The sequence below is a fragment of the Lepidochelys kempii genome, chromosome 1, assembly GCF_965140285.1.
Source record: "Lepidochelys kempii isolate rLepKem1 chromosome 1, rLepKem1.hap1, whole genome shotgun sequence".
NCBI classification, from domain to species: domain Eukaryota; kingdom Metazoa; phylum Chordata; order Testudines; family Cheloniidae; genus Lepidochelys; species Lepidochelys kempii.
Window position 1 is genome coordinate 295661285 of NC_136380.1, and position 16183 is coordinate 295677467.

Below are 16183 nucleotides of genomic sequence, written 5' to 3' on the forward strand. Positions count from 1 at the left end.
TGTAAGAAGTGTCTACACCAGGGGTTCTCAAACTGAGGTCCTGACCCCTAAGGGGGTCGCAAGGTTATTACATGGGGGTTGTGAGCTTTTAGCCTCCACCCCAAACTTTGCTTTGCCTCTAGCATTTATAATGGTGCTAAATATATTAAAAAATGTTTTTAATTCATAAGGGGGGGGTCACACTCAGAGGCTTACTGTGTGAAAGGGGTCACCAGCACAAAAGTTTGCAAACCACTGGTCTACACTACAGCACTATAGCGGAACAGCTGCAGCACTGTGACTGCATAGCCTAAGAGTGACCACATTGTGAAACAGCGTGGTTTTGATTAGCAGCACAGAGTCACTGGATTAGCAGTTGTTGAGCTGTTGCTGATGAACTGCTGCATCCCCCAACTGCATTAACTCCAGTGACAGCTGTTTCCTCTTAATAGACCAGCTAGCTCAAGTTTAAAGCATCATGTAATTTGAGCTAGACATTTTTGGGTGTAGAAGGAGGGGCAAAACTTGAGTTTATAGCTTGAGCTAACACTGCAGTGGAAACAAGCGATGAGACACTTGTAAATTACTAAATTTTGTGAATAACAAATAAGTGAAAAATTTTAAAAAGCAAGGCTGTAATTAAAATGTTGTTTCTCTTTCTTGCTTACAGGATATTTAGGGTATACAAGTGGCCTTTCCTTAATGTGTATGGTCTTCTTCCTTATTGTTGTAAGTATAATTTCTCTGTAGATTTACATGCTTATAATAGTGCATTGCAAGTGAGACTTCATATGATTTCGAAGCGCTTTATCATATTGTATCAGTTAAAAATAACAATGTGGTATTTTTAGGTAATTTGCAAGAAGTCCCAAATCCTTTGTCCTTTGGTATTGGAGTATGACATGATGAACTCAACTCTGAATGGCACATTGGCACACCTGGCAACTGCTGCACGTTTGCATGGAACAGCACAAAACATGACTAGTGATGAAATGTGCAGGCCAAAATATTTTGTCTTCAACTCACAGGTAAGGTACCATATGTAAAGGGCATTCTCACTATTAAAAATAAAGAGGAAGAACAAATATTACATAGAAATATGGTCATTTTTGCTTACATAATTGCCAAAACTAATATTTTGGGGGCCATTAATTATGTCCCAATCCTGAAAGGCACTGTGCACTTCCTGCAAAATGGGGCTTTCTTAACTTTTATTGAGTTCAAGAGGAGATGAGGGTTTCCAGCCTCTCCTGGGAGGCAGTCAGTACTTCTCCTGGTAAGGCAAAGTACTTAAGCACATGTTTAACTTTAAACATGTGAGTAATCCCATCTGTATTCAGAAAAACACATAATTTACCAGATTAAGTTGCACTGGTGCAAACCTCACCAGGAAATAGGTTTTGCACTTGTGTAACTATAATGGTTGAAAAGTCTCCGTTGACTTCAGTGGGCTTTGGGTCAGCCCCTAAAGGCCCAATCCTGCAAACCTTTACTCATACAAATACCCCTAGTGATGGAAAATCTCATGAGAAAGAAATACTCATGTGAGTAAAGATTTTCAAGATCCGGCCATAAAGATTCAATCCAGCAAGGTAGAATGCATTCAACTACCATGGGCTTAAGTGGGGCTTGAGGATTCCCAGTATTGGGCCCTTAAGAACAAAAAAGAGAGAGAGACAGTTGTAATAACCTTCCAGAATAGTTGACTTTTATAACAGAAAATTGAGACAAATTAGACTTCCAATGGAAAGTAAAAATATAAAGTAGAAACCTACTGATGAATTCTGTGCAACAAAGATAAATTTGCTACATCTATCAAGAAATTTATAAAGCAAGTTTTATGTTTTTCAGACTGTCTATGCCGTACCAATCCTAACATTCTCTTTTGTCTGCCATCCTGCTATTCTTCCTATTTATGAAGAACTGAAAGGGTAAATGTATAGATTGTATATAACTTTACTATTCAAAAAGAAACCAGCAATATATTGTCACTGTTAACACTTATTTCTGTTTGTTTCTTTAATAGCCGAAGCCGTAGAAGAATGATGAATGTGTCCAATGTTTCATTTTTTGCCATGTTTTTAATGTACCTATTGGCTGCTCTCTTTGGATACCTGACATTTTATGGTAGTTATTGCCTCTTCTATTTTCTTTTAAATGAAGCATGTCTCCGGAAATTCAAAATAAATCTTGTGGCTTATAAAATGTAAAGCAAATTAGCATTTACTAATTAATTATTTTTATACATTCACACACAAAGGGGACCAGTGGTCTTATGGCTAAAGTTCAGGACTGGAAGCCAGACTGTTTTGGTGCTGTTTGACACAGACTTTGTATTATCCTTGACTTGTCTGTGCCTAAGTTTATCCCTCAGTAAAATGGAGATACTACTAGTAAATCTTATAAAATTTGTTTATATTTGTATATTTAAGTCCAACATTGAAGTTGCTATGTAAGGACAACTATAGAAATGAAAAGGAGTACTTGTGGCACCTTAGAGACGAACAAATTTGTTTGAGCATCAGCTTTCGTGAGCTATAGCTCACTTGATTCTGAGCCTTAGTATGCTTAAGAAGGGAAATGAGCTTGTTTTTTCTCACTAGTCCCTGTAATATTCTTCTCAAACCTCTCATAACTGCACATTATTGTATTTTTCCCTTTTCTACTACTGTCCCTGTATTGGTTTTCATCTATAAAACCAAAGGACTATGTTCTACTCTGTAGTTTCATTGCCTTTAAGGAGTCTACAGTTGTACAACTGAGAACAGAATTTGGCTCTAAGAATATGCTATGATGTTGCCATAATCTAATAATCAGAAGGTGAAAGCCTTTCTCATGCAAAGTCCGTGAGTAGCAGACAGCAGAATTTGGCCCAGCTGAAGTACATGTGCCAGTAAAATGAGTGGGGCTACGCCCTGGGTCTCTTTCTCTTCCACAAACTCACAGGACAATATGCTCAAGATCAGCTGAGTTTTTAATTCACTGTAAATTTGTGGAGGAACTGGACTGTTCTGTTTTATTTCTTAAGAAGTACACAGGGATATTACCATTCTGTTATGTCCTGCTGCGGTATTGTGAAGAGTGTGTTATTAGAGTTCAATTAAAATGCCATTTTCTTTATAGGAAATGTTGAAGCAGAATTGCTTCACACTTACTCTGCAGTCCTGGGTGCTGATGTTATTATTCTTATTGTACGTCTGGCTGTACTTATGGCTGTAACCCTTACTGTACCTGTAGTTATCTTCCCAGTAAGTAATTTTTATTTTTTATTTTTTTTTTTAATTCCGTGTATCCATCTTGGCCAGGAATTGGCTACCTTTCCTTCATCTCTTGCTGTGGACTAGTAGTAATATTAAATTAATTAGGCAAATACAGTTTGCTAATTTCTAGTAATTTTTTTAACTTTAAAAAAATATTCTTTATAACAAATCTGCATGTGTGCTTTTTACTCATTTAACTGAATCAGAATAATTGAAATAGATAAGTATCAATTTAGAAAGTAAAATATTTTTACATTGAGGGGTCAAAACCTTTAATCTTTTTTTTTTTTTAATATATATTTTACTCTGTCACTTTTCTGTATGCTAGTCATTTTTAAAAAAATGAGATAAAAGTAGTGTTGTATACTACACCTGTTCCTTTGTCCCCTTATCAATTTGTTTTCAGTGGTTTTTAGTTAGTTAGGTTTTTTTTTCTCTCTCCCCTGTTGTGGTGTTTTAAACACCTAAATAAAGAACTGGAAAACCTCTTTTCATAAAGAACTGTCAAATGCATAAAGTCAAGTGCAAAACAGAGAATCTTTTTTTCTAATGTCTTACTGTTATAGTAATCCCAGTTGTTTTTGCATTAAGTCAACAGTGTCTCTTTAAGGACTTTTGTGATTAATACTAATGTCTTCATTATTTTTTGCAGATTCGTACTTCAATTACACAGCTGTTTTGTGCAGAGAAGGAGTTCAGTTGGTTACGTCACAGTTTAATTACAGTTTTTGTTTTGGCATTTACCAATGTTCTCGTAATCTTTGTCCCTTCCATTCGAGATATATTTGGATTCATTGGTAAGTTTTTGTATGTTAGTTCAGGGTTTTGTTGTTTTGTTTTGTTTTTTTTTGTTTTTCAAAATCAGAACAATATTTTCAAAAGTCTAATGAAACACTGTACTTATTTCAGAAAACTTTTTTATTTGTTTATTTTAAATATAGGTGCTTCTGCTGCTGCCATGCTGATCTTTATACTTCCTTCTGCTTTCTATATCAAACTAGTGAAGAAAGAACCTCTGAAATCTGTGCAGAAGATTGGGGTATGTATAGAAGAGTATTTTCATTAACATGCTTTCATCACTGGCTCAGAGCAAGGGTTTTAGTTTATTTCTTTATAATCTAAGGATTTCAGAACTTCTGTGATCTTCATTGATGAACTAGCAGTAATTAGTAGCTTCTATTACTCTTAAAAAGCAGTAGTTTCACAGGCAGTTGTAGCTGGAGAGAGAGCCACTAGGAAGTTATTTCTGCATATTTCCCCACGAGACCTCTCCAGTTGTTGTCCCCGCCAACTCCAGAGGTGACAACAACCAGGATTTCATCCTGAAACAGCAAATTGTTAGAGGAAATTTAAATAGTGGTGGAAATAAAATAATTTTAATTACATACAGCTATTGCACTATTACTGACATTAAAGTAGCGTGAATAGAAATGGAGCACATTTTGTCTATTTCATAACAAATAATATATAGGAAAAGTGCCTGATAAATGTTTAGTGGAGTGTATTCAACAAAATACCTATTCAGTACTGAAACTGCTGTATAATATTATGCAGCCTCACTGGCCTCTCTCAAATATTTCTTCAAAACCTACTTCTCTCAGTTACTCTTTCAGAGCTGACCTCCCCCGATCACTTGGGCCCTTTTGCTTGATGTTGCTGCTTCTGATCTTAGACATTCAGATTCCCAGCTTGTGAAGCCGGGCATAGCTCCATTGAAATCGATAGAGCTATGCCAGTTTACACCAGCTGAGGACGTAGCCTGCTATATTAAAAATAAGTTTATTAATCCATTTTAAAAAGAAACCAGAGCATGTGAAAATCAAAGGTTATCTCATTGTCTCTTACTGTAACCTTTGTTCTTTTTTATTAGTCATTCCTTAGTATTGTTTGACTAATTTAAATCTTAAATAACTCAGGACAGGCACTTACCTGTTTATGCCAGGTAAACATTTGTAGCTGAAGAAGAAAATAAAATATCTGAAGTAAATTTTATATTTTCTCTTTCCAGGCTATACTCTTCCTAGTGAGTGGCATGTTTGTGATGATTGGAAGTATGACCTTGATTATTCTAGATTGGATCCATAATTATGCATCTGGCGGACATTAACTGGCACGATTTAATCTCAAATACTCCAGTGTTCACTGAATATCTACTGAGAGAGAAAATTACCTAGGTTTGCAATTTTGCTTCCTTTAAAAAGCAGATTCTTTGATGCTGGTTCTTCTGACTGTAGAATAAGTGAACTCTTGAAAAGAAACTATTCTGCATGATGGAAGTGGATATTAACATCAAACCACCTGAGTCTCTGGCTGAGGGAAGTGACAATTTTATTCCATTCCAGAGAATGGACACAACTCTCTGTAGAATTTTATCAAGCCATGTTTGGCTTTTGTCATTGTTACTTGGGTGTTTTATTATTTTACTTGAATGTGCCTAATGGAACCATTTGATGTGAAAAATAACTCTTAATTTACAGCAAAGTGTTGATCTATCCAATGAGAGAGAGAGAGAGGGAAAAAACACTATTATTTTATGTACCAAAAATTCTTATGGACCTCAAAAGCATGATTTTGACTTTAAGAAAACAATTTTTTAAATACAAAAATGTATCCCAGTGACATAGAACCTGTACAAACATTTAATCTGTGTTCTAAATTTAATACAATTTGCCCTTCTATGGAGGCATAATTAGAAGGGGGAGCATTTGTTTGTTCGCCCATCAGAAATATTTTTTTAAACAAATTATACTGACTTGCAACCAATTTGAGTAGGTCAAAACTCCGTAACTGAATAGAAACAGTTTTTTCAGTGACACTCAGATACTCCAAAATTTAATCAAAGAAGTCATTATTGATATCCCAAGTCATTGTACCTAATCAACTAGAAACACCATAGTTTTAAAAAAATGGCAATCTGACTCAAGTTTTAATGCTTAGAACAGTTACAGGTCATCAGAATGGGTGATGTTTAAAATAAACTTTTATACAGTGAAGAGCTCATAAAGATCTTGGGATTTCTCCTCTTGAGGTTCTCAATAGTGCAATTGGGAAAAACAGGGTGGTTGTTTGTTTATTCAGATTGAGTTGCAGCTATCTACCAAATCACACTGGGTCGTGTCATATGCCATTGATATACAAAACTCTCTTTTGAGATTAATGGGGGGTTCTGCTTAATGATAGCATATGGCCCATTGTCAATTAGGTTTGTTTTTTTTGGCCAGTCTTTCTTGAACTTGCTGCACCATAAAAAAAGAGGTCCTGCTGTAGTTTATGAATTGTACAGTTTTCACAAACTGTTCAGTATTTGTCAATTTCTCATCCACTGTTGGATTTTGAATTACTTGATTATTTTTTGTTCCTATTTTGTCTATGCTAAAAGCCTAATACACAAACTGCCCCAGTATTTGGTGCTCGATACAAGTTCTCTTCATATAGCCCTGGTCTGCACTGGCAGGGGGATCGATCCAAGTTACGCAACTTCGGCTGTGTGAATAACGTAGCTGAAGTTGACGTACTTAGATCGACTTACCTTGGTGTCTTCACCGCAGTGAGTCAACTGCTGCTGCTCCTCCGTCGACTCTGCCTGCGCCTTTCATGGCACTGGAGTACAGGAGTTGACGGGAGAGCGCTTGGGGATTGATTTATTGTGTCTAGCCTAGACAATAAATCGATTTCCGCTGGATCAATTGCTGCCTGCCAATCTGGCGGGTAGTGAAGACATACCCATAGGCAACTGGGATTCCTCATGCAGTTGATACTTTATAGTAGTTTAAACAAAACAAAAACCCTCATGGACTGAACAGTCATCTTATACTTGTTTGCTTCAGAAATAGATACATTTTGTTTGAGTCCTAACTAGCAAGCTACCAAAACAAGTGCTGTATGGTTGTGATTAGCTGTTTTGTTTCTACTGCACGTTTACTATTTATTCCTATCCCAGGTTGAAGAGAAACGGTAACTGCATAAGAGCACATTTGACTTATCAGAGATATCACTATGGGTGGGTGCAGTATAAGAATCTGGATAAAGATAATAAAAGAAAGAGTCACGGTACTATGTTCAACCATATTTGTCTTGCATAATGTTTTAAAAATCTGATTTACAAAATTCAGTTTAGTAGTTGGGTCAGAGGGAAGAAATAATGGCATGTAATCAGTTGATTAAACAGCACTGAAGATTTTGTCTCAAAAGCCAGAATCAGTTCTAGGTACAATCACTATTTGGCAGATAGAAAAGGAGTACTTGTGGCACCTTAGAGACTAACAAATTTATTGGAGCATAAACTTTCGTGAGCTACAGCTCACTTCATCAGATGCATTCAGATGATGCCTGTCTTTCTCCACATTTTTAAAATCTATGAAAAATCACAGATATTTTGATTCATACTTCTGACTACAACTACCAATCACCACATCTGTAGCAAACATAATGAAAAGTGAGAGTTCTCTCATCTTGCTTGTTTGATTAGTCCAGTGGTACTCAACTTTCAATTAGAACTTTGAACTGAGCATTTCTTCTTTTACTGGGACTCAGGAAGAGGAAGTGGAGTTCAGATCAAAGGCTCATTTATTCCTGATCTATGGAGAGGAGTACTGAACAAATGTTTCAGTGATATGACAACTCTTCTTCCTCCTCCCCGCACACACAGAAATCTGAAGGAGAATTTAAAATGTCCTCTCCCTCCAAGAGTTTGTAGTGTGTAGAGGATGAAGAGATCCCCTTTCCAGCATCAAAGGGAACAAAAATGAACCTCTTCCCTCTCTGCAACCAGAAGAGAGGGGGAGATCCTTCGATCACTGTCAGGGGGAGATAAAAGATGAAGATATTACATGTTAGCACCTCATTACGTTGTATCAATACGTTATTGAGTCGTGCAAATTTATGCATCAATGTCTGGACATTACATTGTGAGTCAGTTGTTCTCTGAAGCTCCATTTGATACTAAGTAGCTCTTCAGCTGTTAAACTTGAGTACCACTTTGCTAAGTAGTTTTCTAATATATGAATCTGTTGCAAACCTGTCAGTGTAGAGGTCATTCAACAAACCAATGGAAAAGAGCAGCTTCAGTATTAAACCACTGTATTGTCACCTTGTTTTTACGTTGCTGTCTTCCATGATATTTCAGTCATAACTGTAATGTTATTTATAGAACATTAATCCATTAAAACTAAAACCTATTTTTCAATATTTATGATAGTCTGTGTACATAATTGTATGTGTATATAATGTAAATATATTGTATATAATATAGGTTTGGGACTTCTGGGTATATGTATATATTCCTCTGTCACTAATGGTTATTGCATCATTTCAACGAGTTGTTCATGTTGTACATCTGTGTAACAACAGTCAAAGGAAGTTTCTTTACAGAAAAATGTTATGCTTACACAAATTGAAATAGTATGTTACCACTCGAGATGTAAGACCACACGAACATGAAAGGTTTTATTTATTACAAATGTATATGCTGCAATAAAGAAGAGTCTTTGGGGTCCATAAAGAAGTATAGATCAGGTACAGATTTTTTCATACAGTTTAAGATGGATGTTATAATTTCCCAAATGCAGTGACTGACAACTTATTTTACCGTCTAATCTATCTGTTACAGGTGTTCTACAGTACATCTTTGTATATATTTTGTATATACCCACTGTATTGTTAGAGGTCAACAATTCAGCTGTAATTGTTGGCAAAGAGTGTTACACAGTTTCAATGAAACATTGTATGTTTTGTTTTAACTGAATTAAAAATAAATAAATAAATAATCCTTAGCAATTGTGTTTTTTCTTTGGGGATGAAGAGGTGAAGGAATTGCTTTTGAGTTAATAGCAATGTACAACACATAGGGAATTTAATTCCTTAGCTATTTGATATTGTATTTTTTTGCAGACGTGTTCACAATAATCTAATAGAATTATGCAACATTTGACTTATGAACAGGCTCTCAGACACCACTATGATTGGGCATGATATAAGAACCGAGGCAGAGATTATCAAAAAATACTCATGGTATTCAACTATATTCATCAGATATAATGTTTAAAATATCTGATTTACAAAATTTCATTTAGTAGTTGGGTTGGAGGGAACAAGTTGGAGATTTTCAGAAGCAGTGCCCATTCAGCCTATACGTATGCTCCAGATATTCTTGTGCCCTGTACCAAAGATAGATAAATCTCCCCTGGCAAGCCACCCTCAGTTCCTTCTCAACAACCCTACCGCTTGAGCCAGAACATCTAGCATGCCCGCTTTCAGCCTAGCTCTAGCTTAGCTTTGTATTTTAGTCTTAGTATAGTTTAGCTTTCTAATTAGTCAGTTGTTTAATTTACTAGTTCAATGCCCCTTTTTTTATTTGGTGGTTTGTCTGTTGACTACCCCATCTTTTCTCCCCACACCCTTTCTCCGTTGAGGGGCTTTTCCGTGAAGGTAGTTGTCACTGGTTATGCTGGGATCCCCAAGCTTTAAGAGCTGCTTTTCTGGCTGGGAGTCTCGCCCTGTTAGCAACAGGCATTCCACGGTTTGGGAGACACCCACACACCAACCAAGATCAGCACTTCTTTCAAGAGCTGGTCTAGAAAAAATAGGTAACATTCAGGCTTCTTATGATGGAGCAAGCACAAAGACCAGTTTCAGAGCCGGGATCAGCGGACACCCCTGTACACCAGCCTTCAAGTGCACTTATTGCCCCATTGATCTCTGTATCCTGCTTACTGGGATCTTCACGGGATGAAGGTACTGACAGGGCTCCAAGTAAATGGAGTTCTGCATCTCCCACCAGAGAACATCTCGTTGAATAGATCCCAGTCACCTTAGAGAACAACGGTATTGGCGACCTCAGGTTCCAAAGAGAGTCACTTTGAGGCACCAGGATGTTCTAGTACTGGGAGCTCATCAAAGAACTCATGCTCTTCTAAGAGCCATGGTACCAAGCGGGCAGAATCCAATTTTCTGGGGCACCATTCAACTGCATTAGCCAACAGCCTTAGTCAAGACAAACCACAGAATGCCTCCAAAATCATTCCTAGATCTTTTAGAAAAACATCCAATCTTGATTTTAAAATTGTCAGTGATGGAGGATCCACTGGAAAATGGTTCCAATGGTTAATTACTCTATCACACCATTAAAAAATTAAGCCTTAGTTCCAGTCTAGCAATTGGATCATGTTATACCTTTCTCTGCTAGATTGAAGTGCTCATTTATTAAATATTTGTTCTTCACGTAGATACTTATAATTGTAATCAAGTCACCCCTTAGCCTTCCCTTTGTTAAGCTAAATAGATTGAGCTCTTTGAGTCTGTCACTATAAGACGTTTTCTAATTCTTTAATCATTCCTGTGGCTCTTTGAAATCTCTCCAATTTATCAACAACCTCCTTGAATTGTGAGCACCAGAACTGGACACAGTATTCCAGTAACATCATCCTAAATCTTCCTCCCCTTGCACCTACTTTCTTCCAGTCCCCTGAGCTCCAAGTCCTTGTCTCCTTACCCAACCAGTCCCAGTCTCCCACTTCATCCCAACTCTTAGTCCATTTCCATCTCCCCCAGTCCCCTGCCAGCCTCCAGTCCTAGTTTTCCCCCAACCTCCTCTTCCCAAGGTACTCTCCCCATCTCTCTGCATTTGAATCCGGCAGCTTCATCCTCCACGTTGCCTCGGCTCATCGGGGAGGACAATGAGAACACAGAAGAGCAGGCACTTTGAACAGGGCAATCAGCCAGGGTGACATACTGAAAGGGATGCGTTTGTTACCTCCCATGTGACCTGACCTGCTGACTGAGAGCCAGCTGGGCTTATGGAGGCAGCCAGCCAGCCAGGGAGAGAGACATGCATCGCTGGAGAGAGCAGCTCCAAGCTGCAACTTGACTAGACACTCTGTTGGGTAACTCATCCAGTGGGAGCAGCAGGAGTGGGTGCTCTGGGCTCCCCACTCTCCCAGAACAGTGGGCTTCCTGCGTTGGAAGCCATGGGGAGTGGGGCTGGGCTGGAAGAGGCTCCCACTCTGATCTCTGGGATGGGTGGCTGAGGTTGAGGGGAGGGGGAGGAGGCGGGATGTGTGTGTCAGCAGCTTGCCTCTGCGTCCCAGCTGGGGAACTGGAGCAGCCTCCCTGCTACCTAGGTTGTGATGGGGGTGAGCTTGCTGCACTAACCTCCCTTAAGGGCCCCACTTGTCCAGGAAAGGGCTTGCTCTGTCTGCCAGCACTGCCGGCGGGAGCACACACTTAGCTCTGCATAGATGAGCACCATGCTAACCAGGTGTGCTGCAGCCTGCTCCCATCCATCCCATCCCTGGAGAGAGATGACACATGGGGGGGGGGGCATGCACGATCACATACCCTCCCCCCAACAAGTTTTTTGCCAGGATTTACCTGCCAAGCCCTCCCTCTCTCCCCTGCAGAGAGGCAAACAAACAGCAGATGCACCAAATAGCTGAGAGTAAGGGGGAAGCTGTCTGGGAAGGGGGGGCATGACCCCACCTGTTGGGGGGGAACCTTTAAATTGTGGCCCCTATCCCCATCACAGGTAAGGGTCCTCCCTGCTCCTCTGGTCAGAAGCTTCACTCGCTTGGTCCCAGGGGCTGCCTCCCCAAAGTCAGGCAGTAGGGTGCACAGGAGATAAATGGGTGTGAGATCAGCTCCCCCATGTACCTGCCCCACCATCTCAACAGGAGTGGCAATGCGGGCCACAGCGGGTAGGAGAGTTGCATGCAGACTCACTGCACTCTTCCCCGTCCCAGGGATGTTCCCAACACAGTGGTTTTGTAGTTTTAATGGCAGATTAACCATTAAGTACACACTGTGTTGTAATTGAAATAAATATATTTGAAAAAAGTGTTCTTAAAATGAAAAACGTGCTGGGTCATCATCCGAGAGTGCTATAACATGAAGTATATGGCAGAAGGCAGGTAAAACAGAGCAGGAGACAGACAATTCTCCCCCAAGGAGTTCAGTCACAAATATAATTAACACATTTTTTTTAACGAGTGTCATCAGCATGGAAGCATGTCCTCTGGAATGGTGGCCGAAGCATAAAGGGGCATACGGATGTTTAGCATATCTGACACGTAAATACCTTGCAATGCTGGCGACAAAAGTGCCATGGGAATGCCTGTTCTCACTCAGCTGACATTGTAAATAAGAAGCAGGCAGCATATCTCCCGTAAATGTAAACAAACTTGTTTTTCTTAGCGATAGGCTGAACAAGAAGTAGGACTGAGTGGACTTGTCTGCTCTAACATTTTACATTGTTTTGGTTTTGAGTGCAGATATGTAACCAAAAGGCTCTACATTTGTAAGTTGCGCTATCATGATAAAGAGATTGCACTACAGTACTTGTATGAGGTGAATTGAAAAATACTATTTCTTTCGTTTGTCATTTTTACAGTGCAAATATTTGTAATAAAAATAATAATATAAAGTGAGCACTGTACACTTTGTATTCTGTGTTGTAACTGAAATCAATATATTTGAAAATGTAGAAAACATCCAAAAGTATTTTATAAATATCAATTGGCATTCTACTGTTTAACAGCGCAATTAAAACTGCAATTAATTGTGATTAATTTTTTTAATTGTGACTTATGTTTTTTAGTTAATTGCATGAGTAAACTGCACTTAATCAACAGCCCTAAAATTAAACACTGCGGGAGAGTGGAGCCCAGAAGTGATGGGGTGGGAGGAGCCTGTAGAGGCCAAGGGTTATGGGGGGAGCACCAAAATACAAGTTCACCTAGGGTGCCATTTTCCCTAAGGCCCTGCTGTAAGTTCACATGCCTGGATCCAGACGTGGCATGGCCCAAAACAGCCCAGAGATGCCACTGCTGAGAAATCCCACACTGTCCTGGGCTGGAGTATGCTTAATGTGGATGGAATCTTCAGGGAATTTCACTAGTAAAATCTAAGAAGTCTCTACTTAGCATGTGCGAACTGTGTTTTTTCAATGGTTTGTGAATTGACCAAATCTGGGTGGATTTTCACAAGGATGGCAAACAGCACATCTCTGACACAAAAGTCTCCCCCAGCCAAATTTCAAGTGCTTGCTCCAAAGTATGGGGCTGCTATAACTCTTCAAAGAAAAAGTTGCCAAAAGTTTTTAAGATAGGCATCGCATCATATTTTCCCTTAGCCTCATTCTTGGAAATGGTGAAACCATTTTTGGTGAAATTAAAAAAAAATCAACCTGAGGCAGATATCCAGCATGGACAATTTCAGCCCGAATGGTTACTTTGGCAATATTACAAGCAACTGAAAACAGGTTATTACAACAGGAAATGTTGTGCAACCTTATAATAGGTGATGCTATTAACTCTGACTATAATATCTATAAAATAACTCTGATTGTTATTTTTGAAAAAGAGCCACAGGTAAGCGGTGGATTATCAGAAAGGCTCCTTGCTAACACTTATTAGTAAGGCTAAGATTTAGTCACTGGTATTTTTGGTAAAAGTCATGGACAAGTCACGGGCAATAAATAAAAATTCATGGCCCGTGACCTGTCCATGACTTTTACACAAAATACCTGTGACTAAATATCTACTTTTGGGGCCTTGCTGCTCTGGGGTCCCCTGCTGGGGGTGGGTGGGGAGGAGGCCTGCTCCAGTGCTGGAGGTTGACTGCCTCCCAGCCACTGCTCCCGGGAACCGCTCTCAGGACAGCCTCCAGGCACCCCTGGGGCCACTGTGCCAGCTGCCCTGGGATCACTGCTTCTTGGGTGGTCCCCAGGGCACCCCCAGGACCACTGCTCAGATGCTCCCTGGGGCCACCCCCAGGACCACTGCTCAGGCAGTCCGCAGGATCAGGCACACCAGCCGCTGCTTGGGCAGTCCCCAGAGCCAGCTGCCCACGGCCTCCTGAGCAGCAGCTGGTGCGGCGGGCCCCAGGTACCATCAAAACAGCTGGCCCTGGGTCACTCCAGCAGTGGCTGGTGCTGCTGGCCATGGGGCACCCGAGCAGCTGGCCCTAAAGTCAGCCACACCAGCTGCTGCGGAAGTCACGGAGGTTGTGGAAAGTCATGGAATCTGTGACATCCATGACCTCTGTGAAACAATCACAGCCTTACTTATTAGACAGAAAAAGGGTTTTCCCAGGTTACAAAACATAAAATGGCTAGATAATACTTGCCACGAGTGGCTAGTAAAAATAATTTATGAATCTAGGCTTTAGAAAGGAAGTTTTAAGTTTGATTTTAAATGTTGCATGTAGAGTGGTTGCTGAATGTAAGGTCTAGACATCTAATTTGTTAGTAAACTGGTAAAAAAAAAAAAAAGATAAAACTAAGCTGAGAAATTTCAGTTGTTATGTGCTTGTCTGGATGTCCAGATGCAGATGAGGGGTAATATGGTTAACTATGATTTTACTTTTGTAACACTAATAAATGTCCATTCTCAAACTCACAGTATAGATTTGCTTTCCTAGCTAGTAGAATAGTTTGATGTGTTGGTAGGGCAAGTTCCAAGGTTAGGGCCAAATTCAGACTTTAAAGAAAAATCACCCCCACAAGACAATTTTTCAAGACTTATGTAAAACTTGATCCTGCAAGGTCTGCCACTAACTTCAAGAGGAGCTGAGAGCACATGGCACCTTGTAGTAATGAGCCCATATTGCAGATGCTGGCTTGATATTTTTTCCCCTTACCTTCAATGTAGTTCATGCTCATGAAATTTGCCAGGCTGGCAACCTTCCAGAACCAAACTTCCATCCGAATGTGGGTGTGCCCTCTCAGTTCTTGGCTTCGCCACTGAGACTATAGCAATAGTACCAGCTGGGATGATGGTTTTTGTGTTGTGCACACCTCTTCCCTGAGGGCTGGATGCAGACCACTAACCACACAGTAACAACTTTCAGGCAATATGACTTGGTCCAATTTGTGCTAGGGACCTAGAGGGGAATGGCCGTACCATTGCAAGTTCCTTGGATAAGCTAGTTTGCTTACGTCAGGGTGTCCCAAACTGTTTTCATAGTAATATTTCTCTAAGAGGAATAAAAGTATTCTGATGTCTACCCACATGAACAATTTTTTAAAATGAAGTGCTAGACAATGGGTCTTACTGGAAAAAAAAGCTGTGGATTGGGAGTATTGTAATGCTCTGGATGAAGAAGGATGCTCGCTTTTTCTCCTTTCTTGTTCATTTTAGCAGAAGACTCAGCAAACAAACCCATAAATATTCAGCTTGTAATATTCAGTACTGGGTCTGATTCTGGCAACTGCTAAAAAAAGAAAAAGAAAAAAGAAAAACCTCCTTTTTATTCAAAGAACTGAGAGGGAGGTTGAATTCAAACCCCTCCTACTCCTGTTCACTTCTATTTTGAATATTATTTATTTGTATTACCATAGCAGCCAAGGAGCCTTAGTCTTGGACAAGAACCGCATTGTGCTTGAAGCCCAGACCACTGAGTTCAATGGGACAAGGCACTGGAATACTTTTAAGCATCTGGGCCCTGATGTCTTCAACAGGGATTCGGTGAGTGGGGCTTCTCCACCAGAAATATTATAGTTCTCTAAGTATGGATCCTCCTCAACATCAGGCAACTTGGGAACGTAGGCAATTATCCACTTTTCCAGGTAAAGTAAAGATTACACATCAGAGGAGATGTAAGTTACACTTCAACAAGTAAGCCTTTCCTGTCTATTGACATATAACATCAATAAGTAGTGGAAGAAGTCTTAGTCTTGTGGCTAAGGCATTGGCTGGGGCCTCAAAAAATAAGGGTTCAATTCTAACTTTGCTACAAGCTTTGTGTGGGGCCCTAAGCATGTCATTTCACTGTGATTCAGTACCCCAGTTATAAAATAAGAAGAGTAATATTTCCCTATGTCATAAATATAAAGGGAAGGGTAAACACCTTTAAAATCCCTCCTGGCCAGAGGAAAAACCCTTTCATTTGTAAAGGGTTAAGAAGCTAAAGGTAACCTCGCTGGCACCTGACCAAAATGACCAATGAGGAGA

General features: G+C 39.8%; 1 protein-coding gene across 3 annotated transcripts in view; it reads left to right on the forward strand.

Annotated features, from left to right (window-relative positions):
• The window catches only part of SLC38A2 (solute carrier family 38 member 2), a 20782-nt gene extending 11778 nt beyond the window's left edge, over window positions 1-9004 (forward strand). For all 3 annotated transcript variants that reach the window (XM_073327988.2, XM_073327990.2, XM_073327991.2), the window contains exons 9-16: window positions 650-708; window positions 831-1007; window positions 1831-1910; window positions 2006-2106; window positions 3103-3227; window positions 3892-4036; window positions 4181-4278; window positions 5248-9004. In XM_073327988.2, the coding sequence (XP_073184089.1) occupies window positions 650-708; window positions 831-1007; window positions 1831-1910; window positions 2006-2106; window positions 3103-3227; window positions 3892-4036; window positions 4181-4278; window positions 5248-5346 (884 nt within the window). In that variant the 3' untranslated portion in view covers window positions 5347-9004. The remainder of the gene's footprint in view (window positions 1-649; window positions 709-830; window positions 1008-1830; window positions 1911-2005; window positions 2107-3102; window positions 3228-3891; window positions 4037-4180; window positions 4279-5247) is intronic.
• Window positions 9005-16183: the final 7179 nt, after the last annotated feature.